Here is a 15,362-nt window from a genome sequence, read left to right on the forward strand (position 1 = left end):
TTAGACTCCGCGCCCCTGCTTCTGGTCTCCGCCAACCCTCTGGTTCGCTGTGCCCTGGTTACCCGTGCATGTCATATCAAGCCTCCTGCTTTCCAGCGCCCTCCACTGGTCCACCACGGTCACATCCGGGAACACAAGAAACCCCAGTGCTGACAATCCCTCAATGAGCTTTTTTTTTTTGGCATCATGTGTGAAAAACACGGGTCTGTGCTGTTCACATTGCCGTACACCCATGTTTTACCCAGAAAAAATCCTGCAAAAAACCTGTGTCTAATTCCCAGGGCATAACACCCGGGAATTTCACAAAGACCCTTTCACACTGATACAGGACACAGGAAATTACTGCTTGCCCTGGCAAATAACCGGGTTTTTGCGGCAGTGAGAATGGGTTATTAGATGGACAGTGTCCACACAGACAGTAAAGTCAACTCCAAATGGTCGACATGTAATAGATTGACAGGGTCAAAAGGTAGACACATAAAAAGGTCTACAGGAGTTCTTCACTTTTTTTGTTTCAATATTAAGATGACCCCCAATTAGCATAAAGTATAGCTGGCCATGCTTTGGGCTCAGTGCCTCGTTACACTCAGGACACTACTATTATATTGTCTCTCCATGTCGACATGGATGGTGAAGACCAAACTGTCAACCTATTGTAAGACAACCTTTTGGCTTGCCCTATTTACTGTCTATGTAGACAGTGTAGACACGGTAGATCTATAAATCAGAAACAACCTATGGCCCTGTCCAAATGGGCATGTAAAATGATAGTTGTATTGGGAACCACATATAGACCATGGTGACACCTGTAGATGATACACGTGTGGCTGTGTGAAACAAGAGAATCCATAGTAATTTATATTACTAATGACATGGAGAAGTTTGCTATTCTGAAACAGAGACTATATTTTCCACCATCTATGCAAAAAGAAATATAGGACAAAAACATCCCATTGTGATGTATACATTTGTCCTTTTTCATTTTAATAACACAAAGAGCTGATATGAGTTGCCAACACTGGCATTAACAACATTAAGTTTAATCATATATCTCTTTCACATCAAAACTAATTACCGGGTACAAGTCAGTTTCTTGTCAGCTCGACTCGGTAATTAGTGCAAGGGGTTGTGAAAGGGGTTACCGGGTGCCGCAAATGGGTAGCAACACGGCAAAAAGAACCGGTAAGAAAGCAGAATTCGGTGCTTGTTTCCTAGCACGGCCACAACGATCTTGATCTGGGGCATCGCAGGTAAAAAAAATCACATCCATCGCATGCGATGCAACCGACGCGATGCCCACGATTTCCCATAGGGAACAATGTAAAATGCCTCAATTTAACCAAATCAACATAGGGAACAATGTTAAATGGGCCAGAGAACCCCAAAAACCCCCCTGACCAGTGAAATGGCCCCCCAAAAATAGTTAACGCCACCCCACGATCAACCCGAAGTGTGGCGAGCCCGCGAGAAGCGTCGGTACGCGTCCTCCGACCTTTTCATACCCCCACTATCCACGTCGGCGTGGAGTTGAGAATAGATTAGTGTGGCGAGCGCAGCCGGATACCTTCACCGGTAAACGCGTACCTTCGCGGGCTTCACAGGTATCCGCGTGCGCTCGCCACACTAATCTATTCTCAACTCCACGCCGACGTGGATAGTGGGGGTATGAAAAGGTCGGAGGACGCGTACCGCTGCGCTCGCCACGCTTCGGGTTGACGTTGATCGTGGGGTGGCGTTAACTATTTTTGGGGGGCCATTTCACTGGTCAGGGGTTTTTTTGGGGTTCTCTGGCCCATTTAACATTGTTCCCTATGTTGATTTGGTTAAATTGAGGCATTTTACATTGTTCCCTATGGGAAATCGCGGGCATCGCGTCGGTATCATCTTATGCTTTTTTTGCCCGCAGACGATGCGACCGACGCGATTTTGACTTTTTCAATGCATTTCAATGGGAAATCGCGGGCATCGCGTCGGTCGCATCGTAGACCATTAAAAATTACCCGCGATGCCCGTGATTGTGGCGGTGCTAGGAAACAAGTACCCAGAATTCTTACCGGTTCGTTGCGGTGTCATCGAGTTAAATGGGTCACACTATGGAGGCGGCAGCGCTTGGAGCACTGCCTCCTCCCCGCTTGCCCCCCAATGATGAAAGCAAACCGGCAATATTGCCGGTTCGCAGTTTGCAGTGTGAACAAGACCGCACATGCAGGCCCTGCATTTGCGATCTGAAAGCCGTAATAGTGTGCTGCACATTACTGCAAATCCTATTTATCTTTGCTTATCACCCCATACTCCAACAGTGTAGACATTCATATACAGCAAAAACAGTATTTTTGGGGAAATGAAAAACAATACATAAAACATGTGCTTATACTTGTTTGTAATATAAAAGCTACCATCCTCCCTTTTATTACTAGGCAGAAAGCTTGTGTCGATTTATGCACATCGTTTACTTTCTAAACCGCTTTATTCTGAATCCACAAAACCAAAAATGTCATTGTGGAGAAACGGTTCTTCAATACATTTTAGATTACGCATTATACAAAAGACTATAAATCTTTCATACATTTCCTTTCCCCACAACGGTCTCATCAGTGTAAAATGCTCCAACACAAACAAATCACACTGACTTTATATTATTGCTTTATTTTATGTTTGGATAACAAAATACATTTTCTCTGTAAACAAATAGCACAGAAAATAGCATAAAAAAGTTCAATAGTTTTCTGCATTACGATCTGTTTTCAGACTTTGTAGGATAGTTTTATGGAACAAGTGTTGCTGTCCGTTCCTTACAAGCTGTAACCATTAGCTAGGAGGCCAGATTTTAGACTACCTAGCTGTAATGTGGGTGAGTAAAACAGGACTCTTACTTACACCATCTCCTGCAGTGGTCAGATTAATCCCTTCACTGATAATCCCAATAATTTTCCGGGCTATGCCTTAATGCCCAGGCTGGCAAGCCCGGAAAAGTCTTGGGAATGGCAGTGATTAGCACCGAGCAGCGCTGCCCGGCTCCCTCCCCTTCGCCGCACCCCGGCTCATCCGCCCTCCCGGCTGTTACATTACAGCCTACGGCGCCAGCTTATGACAAGCCGGGTCGCAGCATGTAGGGATGGGGAGCCAGGGTGCAGGGCCGGGCAGTGGCTGATTGACGGTTCAGCGGCGCTGCCCGGACCCAGGGAGGCAGTGGTGGTTTTTTTTTTTACAGGAGTGCTCCCCATAAAAAACACTCACCCAGTGGGGAACGCTCCCAAAAAAAAAAAAAACACCACTGAAGGGGTTAAACCAGCAAACCTTGTTAGCAGCTCGGAGCCCAGTAACTTAGCAACTTGAGCTATAGAACAGTTATTGTAATATGCTTGTAGTGCTACTGGCTGGGAATGTTAACAATGGCTATAAATCAACGGGTTGTATACTTACCCCTGGATTACAATATGAATCTGCTATGATTCCTTAATGTATTTCACACACAATTTCAAATTGTAGCCTGGGATGGTCAAATATTACAATATCAAATCTTTACCTAATGTTATCCCCAACTTAAAAGCCTTGGCGATAAAGGCATCACAGCAGTCTGCTGCTTGGTAAACCTGACTTTACGTTCAGAATCGAACATAAACTAGTCAAAGAAAAAAAGACTTCTGTATAAATGTCACCAAATTGATTCATTTGGAATTCTTGTAGCACGCAATAAGTAACAGATTGAAAGAAACAAAAACAAAAACGGTTTAAAACAAAATAGAGTAAAAATATGAAAACAAAAAATCTGTAAATCTTTTAAACTAACTTTTCATCATACGTGCTACAACAGATTGTCACCAATATCAGATGGCAGGCAATACCAATTGCCAGTAACTTACTTGTGTGGGACATTAATAACTGCTGAAATTAACCTATGGCAAGAAGACTGTTGCTTTTCTTTTGCTAAATGCACTAGAGAATGCGCTAGTCTGGATCCTGACTTCATACACTGGCCGGCCCCCAATTGTGTTTTAGGTGGTGGGTGATCACAGTGGCTCTTGCAAAAGGCAAGGAACAAGAACATAAGTGCTGGCTACAGGTCCTGACATACATATTTAGGGGCAACATTTGTTTATAAATATAATCATTTGCAAAACAGTATAAACTTTGCAGATGATGCTTTTTTCATACAGAATAAAGTTTTTTAAAACAGGAAAATGTGTTTTTCCAAACCTCATCTGCAAAATGCTGGCTTCAAAGAGGAATGTTGCTCTCTTGTAAGAGAGAGCTTGCTTTTTATCAGTCTATTCCAATTTCAGCCTGTCCCACTGTGTGCGCCAGGGATTGTACAGCATAAGATTGCCCTGGTCATAATCTCCTACATGTGGTCTCGTACAGATATGTCAAACGCTTAGGACTTCATGAAAGCAGCAAATCAAATCACTTGGTTTAAAATAGATGATGTGGGTTGGAAGTGCAAGTACCAAGTGAATGGTGCAAGCAAAAGCAGAGACGGAACGGTGGACACCAAATTACTTATTCCTTTGGTGATATACGCAACAGGTTGTTGTGGTGGTACAATTTACCGATCATACATCTTCTATGCTCAGGCATTAGGCCACCAGGGACCAAATTTACATGAATCGGTTATCACTGCCTATTACACTACAATGGGTCTGGACTATCTTATAACAGGTCAGATTTCAGCTGCACAAAAACAATGCACCAGATATTTTGCTCAGACAAAGAAAAAAAGTCTGTAAATGGGATTAAGTTATAGTTGCCAAATGGCTCCATTTCCGGTTCTTATACAAAGTTTTCTTAGGTTTAGAAGAGCACTTCTTAGTCCTTGACAAGGCGAGGCTTTTAGACATCGTGCATAAAATAGGATGGCTCAGCTTCTTTATAGTCATGTTATACAGGATGTTTTGTAGAATAAAATATATACTTTACATTAGAACCATGGCTTACATCAGGATAAACCACAGCTGCCTTGTAAAAGTTACAGCAGAAACCCATAACATATATAAAATAAACATACAAAAAAAATAATAAGATAATTGCACTGTATAGATGTCACAATAACCAATGGTGCATGAACCTGTTCCTAGTCCATGTTTGATGCGGTGTCGTATTCACATGCGTAGCCACAGATACACGGTATGTCACTTGTATGGAGTTTGGTTTTTTGGTGGGGTTTTTTTTCTTCTTCTTCTTCTTCTTCTTCTTCTTTAGACCTTACTGAGATGAAACATACACCTTTCTGCATCGACACAGAGCAATAAAAATAATCCACCTTGGTTAATCCTCCATATTGCACCGTCAAAGTGAGAAGCCCCCAGGCTCCTTGCTTGACCCTTTTTCTGGAGAAGAAAAACCTTGTCCAGAACAGAGATTGTCAACGACTCCGAAAAACTGTAGTGAATTAGAGGACAAAAATAATAATAAAAAAATAGAGTCTAAGGTTGATTATAGGTCAGTCCGCCAGCGCTGATGAACTTCAACCTCCTCTGGCACCACTAGAAGTAGCTCACAGTTTTTGCCTCTTAGCCGATGCTGTAAAAATTTTCTAGACGGAAAAGAAAAAAAAAAAAATAAGAAAAGTTAAAAGAGAAGCAGGTTGTTCCTTATGCAAAGACAAATTGGTATGATCAGTTTAGCTGAGGTGTTTACATAAGCACCATTGTGATAGTTGCCACAAGTGGCTGTGTTTGAAAACCAATAAATTGCCAAACTAGACAAAAATTTGAGGCCACTCAAACATTTATTTTACTATATAATAAACTTTTGAATACAACTAATTTTGCTGAAACGATTTCTCAGTTATACAAAACTTTTACAAAGGTCTGGTCACCACCTCTTCAAAACAGTTCATTAAGCAATTATTTCATACACTTCCCTTCCTGCCTTTAGAATCATTGCTACCAGAGAAAATTAACATTTGCTCCCAAAAATGTCCAATCAGATAAATTGATTAACCACTTGAGTGGTATGCCCGGAATTCTTCTGGGCTCAGCTGCGTTGCCGCAGCGGGCTGTCCCGCAAAATTTCTGGGCATACCACCAAGATGATGGTGTGCCCCAGTGGTGCCTGCAGCTGTGCACCACTGGCGCATCACCTGTCCGGGTAATAACCAGGCAACAGGCTCAGAGATGTTCGGCGTGGCTTGGTGGGACTCTAGATTTTGGGGGTGCCCGAGTCCTCCCGAGCAGCCCCAAACATCCCAGAGTCTACCACCTACTATGATCGGCGGCTGGGGTAGCGGCAGGACCCAGGAGCTCCGGCGTACGATTTCCAGAGAAGAGATGAGGGGGAGCACAGCTCTGTGGTGGAGTTTTGCTGGGGAAGGACAAACCTGGTAGGTTTGTCCTGTCCCAGCAAAACCCACCACTCAAGGGGTGACATTCATTTGATTTAACAAATTTATCCAAACAATTGTTTTTGTCCATTTTTCAGCATTTGAGCCAGATAAATCTGTAGGTGTTTACCCAGTTTTACACTGTTTCAACTGTTACACGGAGCAACATAGTTACTCTTGTTATAATTAACTGATGGGGGCAATTTTAGGGCATTTCCTAAGCGATCTCAATAGATCAATTTCTAAGCAAAATGGGACTGTAATTGCCCAGTGTGTATGCCCCTTAACTAATACATCACACACAAACCTTTATAAACAATAAAATATGACATTTAAGGATCTTTATTAGTGAACCCACGCAATTACTTGTCTTTTTTTCTTGCATTTGTGTTTTAGATATCTTTTGGTGTTGCCAAATGATTCCCTACTACAGGTGTTCCCATCCCAACCAGCCCCCCCCCCCCCCCCCCTCCTCCCTCCTCAAGTTTTCCCAACAGGTCATGTTTGAGGATTTCTGTCTGAGATATTAGATTATTGACCATGATTTAGAGATCAAGTATGAGTACAGAAATCCACAAAGCATGACCTACTGGGCATACCTGAGGATTGGAGCTGAAAACTCTACAGCTAAGATGATGGACCTCAACTTAATGGCTGCTAATGATAAAATTGCAGAGATTTGGAATATCCTGCAGTTGTAGATTGTAACTTAAACAGTAACCAGTTATAAAAATACATGGAGAGAACACACAAATGTACTAGTGTGTGGAATGCTTACTCGCAATGCGTGTTAGCCAGTCTTACATTATTATGTTCTGGGGGTTGTGACAAAAGCAAATTACTTACAAAATCCATCCCCCAGCTCTAGCCAGGTAGATTTATTTGTAACTCTGTCCACCTTGGGTATATCCAGCCCTCATACCTACCTTCCTCAGTCTTTTGAGTGTCTCCCTGTATCAACAAAGAAACATCAAGGGTGGGAAAATAGGAATTTAATACCTACCGGTAATTCCTTTTCACGTAGTCCTTATGGGATACTGGGAATGGTCTTAAGACATTGGGTATTAGAGGGTATCCGCAGGAGACAGGCACATCTATAACTTTGAAGCTGGGTGTACTGGCTCCTCCCCTCTGATTCCCCTCCCAGGAACCAGTTAATGGAAAAACTGTGCCCGAAGGAGAATGTACATATGAGAGGAATACTTTATATGTCACCTATGTAAACATAAGTGTGAATAGTGTGGTGAGATTCATGTCAGCACACCCGCATTCATCAAAAATAACAACTATAATACCACCAATTGGGTGGAATTTCTTAGCAAAGGTCACTGAACTAGACCTTATAACCAGAAGACAATAAAGTGAACTTCTGAACTTTAATAAGCAGAATAAAACTGCAGCCAGACCCCCGCACAGGGCGGGCGCCCAGTATCCCATAAGGACTACGTGAAAAGGAATTACCGGTAGGTATTAAATTCCTATTTTCACCAACGTCCTTGATGGGATACTGGGAATGGTCTTAAGACATTGGGGATGTCCCAAAGCTTCCAGAAAGGGAGGGTACGTGCGGAGACTGCTGCAGTACTGCCTGCCCAAACTGGGTATCCTCTTTGGCCAAGGCATCAAACTTGTAAAATTTTACAAAGGTGTGTTGCCCCGACCATGTAGCAGCTCTACAGAGTTGCAGAGCTGACACACCCCGAGCAGCCGCCCAGGATGCGCCCACCGATCTGGTGGAGTGAGCCTTTAAAACAGGAGGTGTCGGTATGCCTGCCGTCACATAGGCTTGTTGGATAGTAGTCCTAATCCATCTAGCAATGGATTGCTTAGATGCAGGGTGTCCCTTCTTTTGTGCGTCATACAGAATGAATAGACAATCTGTCTTCCTGATTCTTGAAGTCCTCTGGACATACACACGCAAGACACGCACCACATCCAGGGATACCGGAATATCCGGTGAACTAGACGCAGACGGGACTACAATTGGCTGATTAAGGTGAAAGGAAGATATCACCTTAGGGAGAAATCGCGGGTTTGTTCTCAACTCCGCTCTGTCTGAGTGAAAAATTAAATAGGGACTCTTACAGGAAAGGGCTCCCAATTCAGACACTCTCCTAGCCGAGGCTAGGGCCAAAAGGACCACCGCCTTCCAGGTGATATACCGCAATTCTATCGACTCCAAAGGTTCAAACCAGGAGGATTGAAGGAAGGTTAGGACGACGTCCAAACTCCAAGGAGGTGTAGGAGGTACAAAGGGAGGCTGTATGTGAAGCACCCCTTGAAGGAATGTCTGTACTTCCGGGATGACAGCCAATTTTCTTTGGAAGAAAATGGACAGGGCCGAAATCTGGACCTTTAGTGAGCCCAGACGGAGACCCAAATCCAATCCCGCTTGTAGGAAGCACAATAACCTGTTCAGGTTAAACTTTGCTGGGGGAACCTTCTGCTCCTCACACCAACCCACGTACTTTCTCTAGATCTTGTAGTAGTGGGTGTTTGTTACCGGCTTTCTGGCCTGAATCATCGTGGTGATAACTGATGAGTGCAGACCTTTCTGAGCTAAGATTTGCCGCTCAGCCTCCATGCCGACAAACGTAGCCGCCCTAAATCTTGGAAGACGCACGGGCCCTGTGTGAGTAGATCTCTCCTTAGAGGAAGGGGCCAAGGATCTTCGATCAGCAGGCTCTGTAAATCCGCGAACCAAGCCCTTCTTGGCCAGTCCGGGGCCACCAGAATGGCTTCCACTCCCTGACTTCGAACCCTTTTTAGCAACCTTGTCAGCAGTGGTATGGGTGGAAACAGGTACACCAAGGGAAACACCCATGGAATTGTCAGGGCGTCTATCGCCACTGCGCCGGGATCCCTGGTCCGCGTGCAGTACCTGGGGACCTTGTGGTTTAACCGGGATGCCATCAGATCTATCGATGGCTGGCCCCAACGGTCCACAATTGCTGCAAAAACCTGTGAATGCAGGCTCCATTCCCCGGGGTGGAGGGCGTGACGGCTCAGAAAGTCCACCTCCCAATTGTCCACACCCGGGATAAAGATGACCGACAGAGCCACCACGTACATTTCCGCCCAAGCCAGGATCTTGGAAGCTTCCTTCATGCAAGTCCTGCTTTTCGTGCCTCCCTGGCGATTTATGTAGGCCACAGTTGTGGCATTGTCGGACTGTATCTGGAGCGCCCGACCTTGGAGGAGGTCCTGAGCTTGTAACACTGCATAGTATACAGCTCTCAGCTCCAGGATATTGATGTGGAGTCTCGCTTCCCACCGAGTCCACTGACCTTGAAAAGTTCTGTCCATGGTCACAGCACCCCATCCCTGCAGACTCGCATCTGTCGTGAGTCGCACCCAATCCTGGATGCCAAATCTCCGACCTGCAAGCAGGTTCGACTCCTGAGTCCACCATAGAAGGGACTGCCGGGACTGATGCGACAGAGAAATCCTCTTGTACATCAGGAGATGGGAGCCCGACCATTTTGCCAACAGATCCAGTTGGAACACCCTGGTGTGAAAGCGTCCGAACTGAATGGCCTCGAAGGTGGCCACCATCCTGCCCAATAGCTGGATGCATTGGTGAACCGACACCTGAGGCTTTGCCAAAATCACCATCACCAGGGATTGTATGGCTTCCATCTTCTCCCGAGGGAGGAAAATCCTTTTCAACTCTGTGTCCAGGAACATTCCCAGAAAGAGGATACGACGCGACGGCGTCAGGGAGGACTTGGGGATATTTAGGATCCACCCATGCTCGGATAAAACCTGTCTGGTCTTTGCTATATCCTGCAGCAGGACCTGTTCCGACCTTGCTTTGATCAGCAAGTCGTCCAGGTAGGGGATAATGTTGACACCCGACCTCCTGAGCAGTACCATCATTTCTGCCATCACCTTCGTGAACACACGCGGCGCTGATGACAGGCCGAATGGCAGCGCTCTGAATTGAAAGTGCAGATCTTTCAGCGCAAACCTCAGGAAAGCCTGATGTGGACCCCAAATTGGTATGTGGAGGTAGGCGTCCTTCACATCCAGCGATGCTAAGAACTCTCCCTCCTCCAGGCTTGCTATTACTGCCCGGAGGGACTCCATCTTGAATTTGTAAACCCTTAAAAAAGGGTTTAGTGACTTTAAATTTAAAATGGGCGTACCGAGCCGTCCGGCTTCGGCACGAGGAACAGATTGGAGTAGTAACCCCTTCCATGTTCCTCCAATGGGACAGGTGTGATAACCTGTGACGTCAGCAGGCGTTGTATTGCCTGCTGCAGGTTCACTCGATCTGCTTGTAGAGCCGGCAGACCTGATTTGAAGAACCTGTGAGGGGGAGGTTTTTCGAATTCCAACCTGTAGCCGTTGGTAATAAGATCTCTCACCCAGGAATCCAGGTGAGAGACTGACCATACTTGGCTGAAAGCTGACAGGCGACCCCCCACCTCGCAAGTGACTCCAGGGTCGGAACCCGAGTCATGCTGCCGGCTTAGAGGCGGAGGCATTAGCGGCACGATCCTGAGATCCTGTGCTGGCGGGCTTCCTGAACCTGCCACGGCCCCCTCTGGCGGCCGAGCTGGAGCCTCTCGCCCTCTGCCTGGGCCTGGAAGGCCGAAAGGACTGAGAAGCCTGAAAGGACTGGGACGTATGGCCCTGAAAGGGACGTTTTGCGTGAGTGGAAGCCGTCGGCAGAAAAATCGACTTGCCGGCTGTAGCCTTGGATATAAGGTCGTCAAGTTCGCTACCAAATAACTTTTCTCCCTTAAAAGGCAAACTTTCCACACTACGTTTGGACTCTGGATCAGCTACCCATTGTCTTTACCAGAGGGCCCTGCGGCCCGAAACCGCCATTGCGGAAGAGCGAGCATTTATAGCTCCAAGCTCCTTTTGAGTGTCACACAGGATCTTTGCAGTATCCTGGATATGGCGAAGTCTCTCTCCGATCTGCGCCATTGACATATCGGCCAGCATGCCTTCCTGGATTTGAGAAGCCCATGTATAAATGGACTTAGCCATCCAACAACTGGCGAGGACAGGTCTCTGAGACGCCCCACTCGCTGTGTACATGGACTTAAGGGTAGTATCCAGTTTTTTGTCTGTACTATCCTTTAGTGTTGCTGCCCCTGGAACAGGGAGAACCACCTTTTTGGACAGTCTGGACACTGATGCATCCACAACCGGAGGCTCTTCCCACACCGCTCTAGTGGCGGGATCAAAGGGAAAAAGGGATTTTTGTAAGAACTTACCGTTCGAATCCCTTTCTCTGATATGGTCCTGGTGACATAGCTCAACACTGGGATGTAGGAGGGTCCGAAGGAGCCAGGCACCTATCCTAAAGTTTTAGAGGGTAGGCTCCTCCCCTACTGCATCCCTGGACTCTTCAGTTCATCTTTCAAAGCCACTGGAATACATTAACTCAGTACAAACGCCTGCACATATTATATGCACATTTTATAACAGAAAACTGTTAACTTTTAACCATTTTAACATGAACATCATGAAACTTCTGGCATACTTACTGAGCGTAAGGGAGGGATCGCTGTGTCACCAGGACCATATCAGAGAAAGGGATTCGAACGGTAAGTTCTTACAAAAATCCCTTTTTCTCTTTCAATGGTCCTGGTGACACAGCTCAACACTGGGACGTTCCAGAGCCGGTCCTTTGGGAGGGTACGCTCAGGTCTGCAGCTCTCAGCACTGCTCGCCCGAATGATGCGTCCTCCGACGCGAACTCATGGAATCTATAGAATTTGGCAAATGTGTGAACAGATGACCAAGTGGCAGCTCTGCAAACCTGCTCAGCTGTGGCCCCATGTCGAACCGCCCAAGAGGTGGCAACTGACCTGGTGGTATGCGCATTTATTTTGGCCGGTACTGGTCTACCCACTTTGGTGTATGCAAAGGCTATCACAGACCGCAACCACCTAGCAATAGTCTGCTTAGATGCAGGCCAACCAATCTTGTGTACGTCATACAATACCAACAATGTGTCAGTCTTCCTGACACTCTTCACTCTGTCCACATATATGCGTAAGGCACGCACAACATCCAAAGTTCTCAACTTGTCCCTTTTCTTAGAACCCTCTGGGGGTTGAAACACAGGTAGAACTATCTCCTGATTTAAATGGAAGGTAGATACCACCTTCGGTAAAAACTGAGGCACTGTTCTTAAAACAGCCCTGTCATCATGAAAAATTAAGAAGGGAGATTTACATGACAAAGCTCCCAATTCTGAAACTCTTTTAGCAGATGCTACTGCTAACAAAAACACTAGCTTCCACGTGAGAAACTTAAAGTCAGCCGACCTTAAAGGTTCAAAAGGTGCCTTTTGAAGGCATTCCAAAACCAGTGATAGATCCCAAGGTGCTACTGGTTGCTTGTATGGAGGTTTCAACCTGGATACTCCTTGTAAAAAGGTTTGAATTTCCGGCAAAATGGCTATCTTTTTCTGGAAATAGATGGACAAGGCCGAAATCTGCACCTTCAGTGACTGAAGGCTTAGGCCCGATGAAAAACCATCTTGTAAGAATTCCATCATTCTTGATAGCTTAAAATGAGATGTATGAGCCTTTCTTCTCTCACACCATCGAATGTAAGTCTTCCAAACTCTATAATAATTTGCCGAAGATACAGCTTTTCTGGCTTTTATCATAGTCTGTACTACTGCCTCAGAAAACCCTTTTCTTTTCAAAATGGTGGTTTCAATAGCCAGGCCGTCAAAATCAATCGATCTGAATCCAGGTGATTGAAAGGGCCTTGTCTTAGAAGGTCTGGTCTCAGAGGTAGACGCCATGAGTCCACAGACAACCTCTGAAGCCTCGAGTACCAGGATCTCCTTGGCCAATCTGGGGCCACTAAGATCACTGGAACCTTCTGCCCCTGTATTTTCTTCAGAAGTCTCGGTAACATTGGTACTGGTGGGAATGCATAAAGGAGATCTCCCTGCCAGTGAATAGTCATGGCATCCACTGCCTCCGCTAGTGGATCCCTTGTTCTGGCATAGAACCTGGGCACTTGACGGTTGATCCTGGATGCCATCAGGTCCACATCCGGAGTTCCCCACATCGAAGTGATTTGGTGAAACACCTGAGGGTGTAAGCTCCATTCCCCTTCCTTGAGCTCCTCCCTGCTCAGGAAGTCGGCTTCTATATTCTCTATTCCTGGGATGAATATAGCCGATACAGCTGGAACATTCTGTTCCGCCCATAGGAAGATTCTGGATACCTCCCACATGGCCAATCTGCTGCGTGTACCTCCCTGGTGATTCAGATACGCCACAGCCGTGGCATTGTCGGTCTGAATCCTCAAAGGGAGGTTCTGTAACCGGTCTCCCGCCAAGGAAATGACTTTCCAGACAGCTCTCAGCTCCAAGATGTTGATTGGTAACGCTGATTCCTCTGCCGTCCACAGGCCCTGAAGCCTGAGATCCAGGACTATTGCCCCCCAGCCCCTGAGACTGGCGTCGGTAGTTACTATCAACCAGTCCCAGGTCTGTAATGACCGACCCCACTGAAGGGAATCTACTTCTGTCCACCATTTCAAAGATTCTCGGGTGTCCGAAGACAGCACTATCATCTCGGATTTCATGGTCAAAGTGTTTCCTGACCAAGCTGACAAAATGTTCCATTGGAACCTCCGAGAGTGGAACCTGGCAAATTGAAGCGTCTCGAATGACGCCACCATCTTCCCCAGGAGCTTGAGGCACCCCCATACTGAAATGCTCTGAGCCCTGAGAATCTCCTGGACTAGGGTGGCCAGATCCCTGGCCTTTACCTCCGGGAGGAATACCCGATGAAGATGGGTGTCCAGTATGACTCCCAAGAATTGGAGCCTTTGTGACGGTACCAACTGAGATTTTTGCAAATTTAAAATCCAGCCGTGAGCCTGCAAAAAGCTGATGGCTTCTGCCAAGTGACTCTGCAGCATGGCTGCTGACTCTGCTTTGAACAGGAGATCGTCCAAATAGGGTATTACTGTGATTCCCCTGAGCCTCAGCACCGCCGCCATTACTGACATTATCTTTGTGAATACCCTTGGCGCGGTTGCTAGCCCAAAGGGTAACGCCCGGAATTGTAAATGCAGGTCTCCTATGGCAAACCTCAACAAGGTCTGATGTTCCGGGTGTATAGGAACGTGCAAATATGCGTCCTGGACATCCATGGACGCCAAAAATTCTCCCTGGTCCAGACTCAGGAGTACTGACCGTAGAGACTCCATTTTGAAATGGTCTACCCATAAATGAACATTTAGAGACTTCAAATTTAGTATTGGTCTGAAAGACCCGTCTGGTTTGGGCACCAGGAACAGCGTGGAGTAAAAGCCTTTCTTCCACTCTGTCTTGGGGACTAGTGTCACCACCCCTTTTTCCAAAAGGGAGTGCGCTGCTCTCACAAGAGCTGTACGCAGCCGTGCCTCCTTTGGTAAGGATGTGGGAATGAACCTCTTCGGAGGTGGCCCTCTGAAAGGGATTTTGTAACCCTGTGTTATGATGTCTAGCACCCAGGCATCCTGATCTAGAGAAGCCCAAGCGTCCCTGAAGAGCGTGAGACGCCCGCCCACTTTTGTCACTGTCGGGCAAAGCCCCTGACAGTCATGCAGAGGGTTTATCCTCTCCTTTATTGGCAGGCTTCTTGTGAAAAGAGCCAAATTTTGACTTTTGTGTCTTGCCTCTAGAGGGCTGAAACCTTCCCCTGAAAGACTGTCCTCGAAAGGACGCACCACCTCTAGGGGAGGGCCGAAAGGACGGCTTAAAAGCAGAAAATCTGGACGTCTGCTTTGCTGAGGAGGCCGGCAGGAATGTACTTTTGCCGCCTGTGGCCTGTTTTATAATCTCCTCTAATTCGGTACCAAAGAGTACCTTTCCTTTGAAGGCTAATGTTTCCAGAGCCTTCTTGGACTCATTGTCTGCTTCCCAGGCTTTTAGCCAAAGCACTCTCCTGGCATTAATGGAGACTGTGGACACTCTGGTTGCCATTTTAATAGCTTCCTCCTCTGCTTCAACTGCATATTCTGCTGCTGCCTTAATCTTTTCTGCCAGCAGTAATGCACCCGGGTC

The 15,362-nt window shown here is 46.4% G+C and overlaps 1 protein-coding gene across 3 annotated transcripts in view; it reads right to left on the reverse strand.

The window, feature by feature from the left end:
- Window positions 1–2,626: 2,626 nt before the first annotated feature.
- Window positions 2,627–15,362, reverse strand: part of JOSD1 (Josephin domain containing 1) — a 37,138-nt gene continuing 24,402 nt past the window's right edge. For all 3 annotated transcript variants that reach the window (XM_083156541.1, XM_083156543.1, XM_083156542.1), the window contains exon 5: window positions 2,627–5,533. In XM_083156541.1, coding sequence (XP_083012667.1) covers window positions 5,434–5,533 — 100 coding nt within the window. In that variant the 3' untranslated portion in view covers window positions 2,627–5,433. The remainder of the gene's footprint in view (window positions 5,534–15,362) is intronic.

This window comes from Crinia signifera, chromosome 8 (genome assembly GCF_055691185.1).
Source record: "Crinia signifera chromosome 8, ASM5569118v1, whole genome shotgun sequence".
Classification (NCBI taxonomy): domain Eukaryota; kingdom Metazoa; phylum Chordata; class Amphibia; order Anura; family Myobatrachidae; genus Crinia; species Crinia signifera.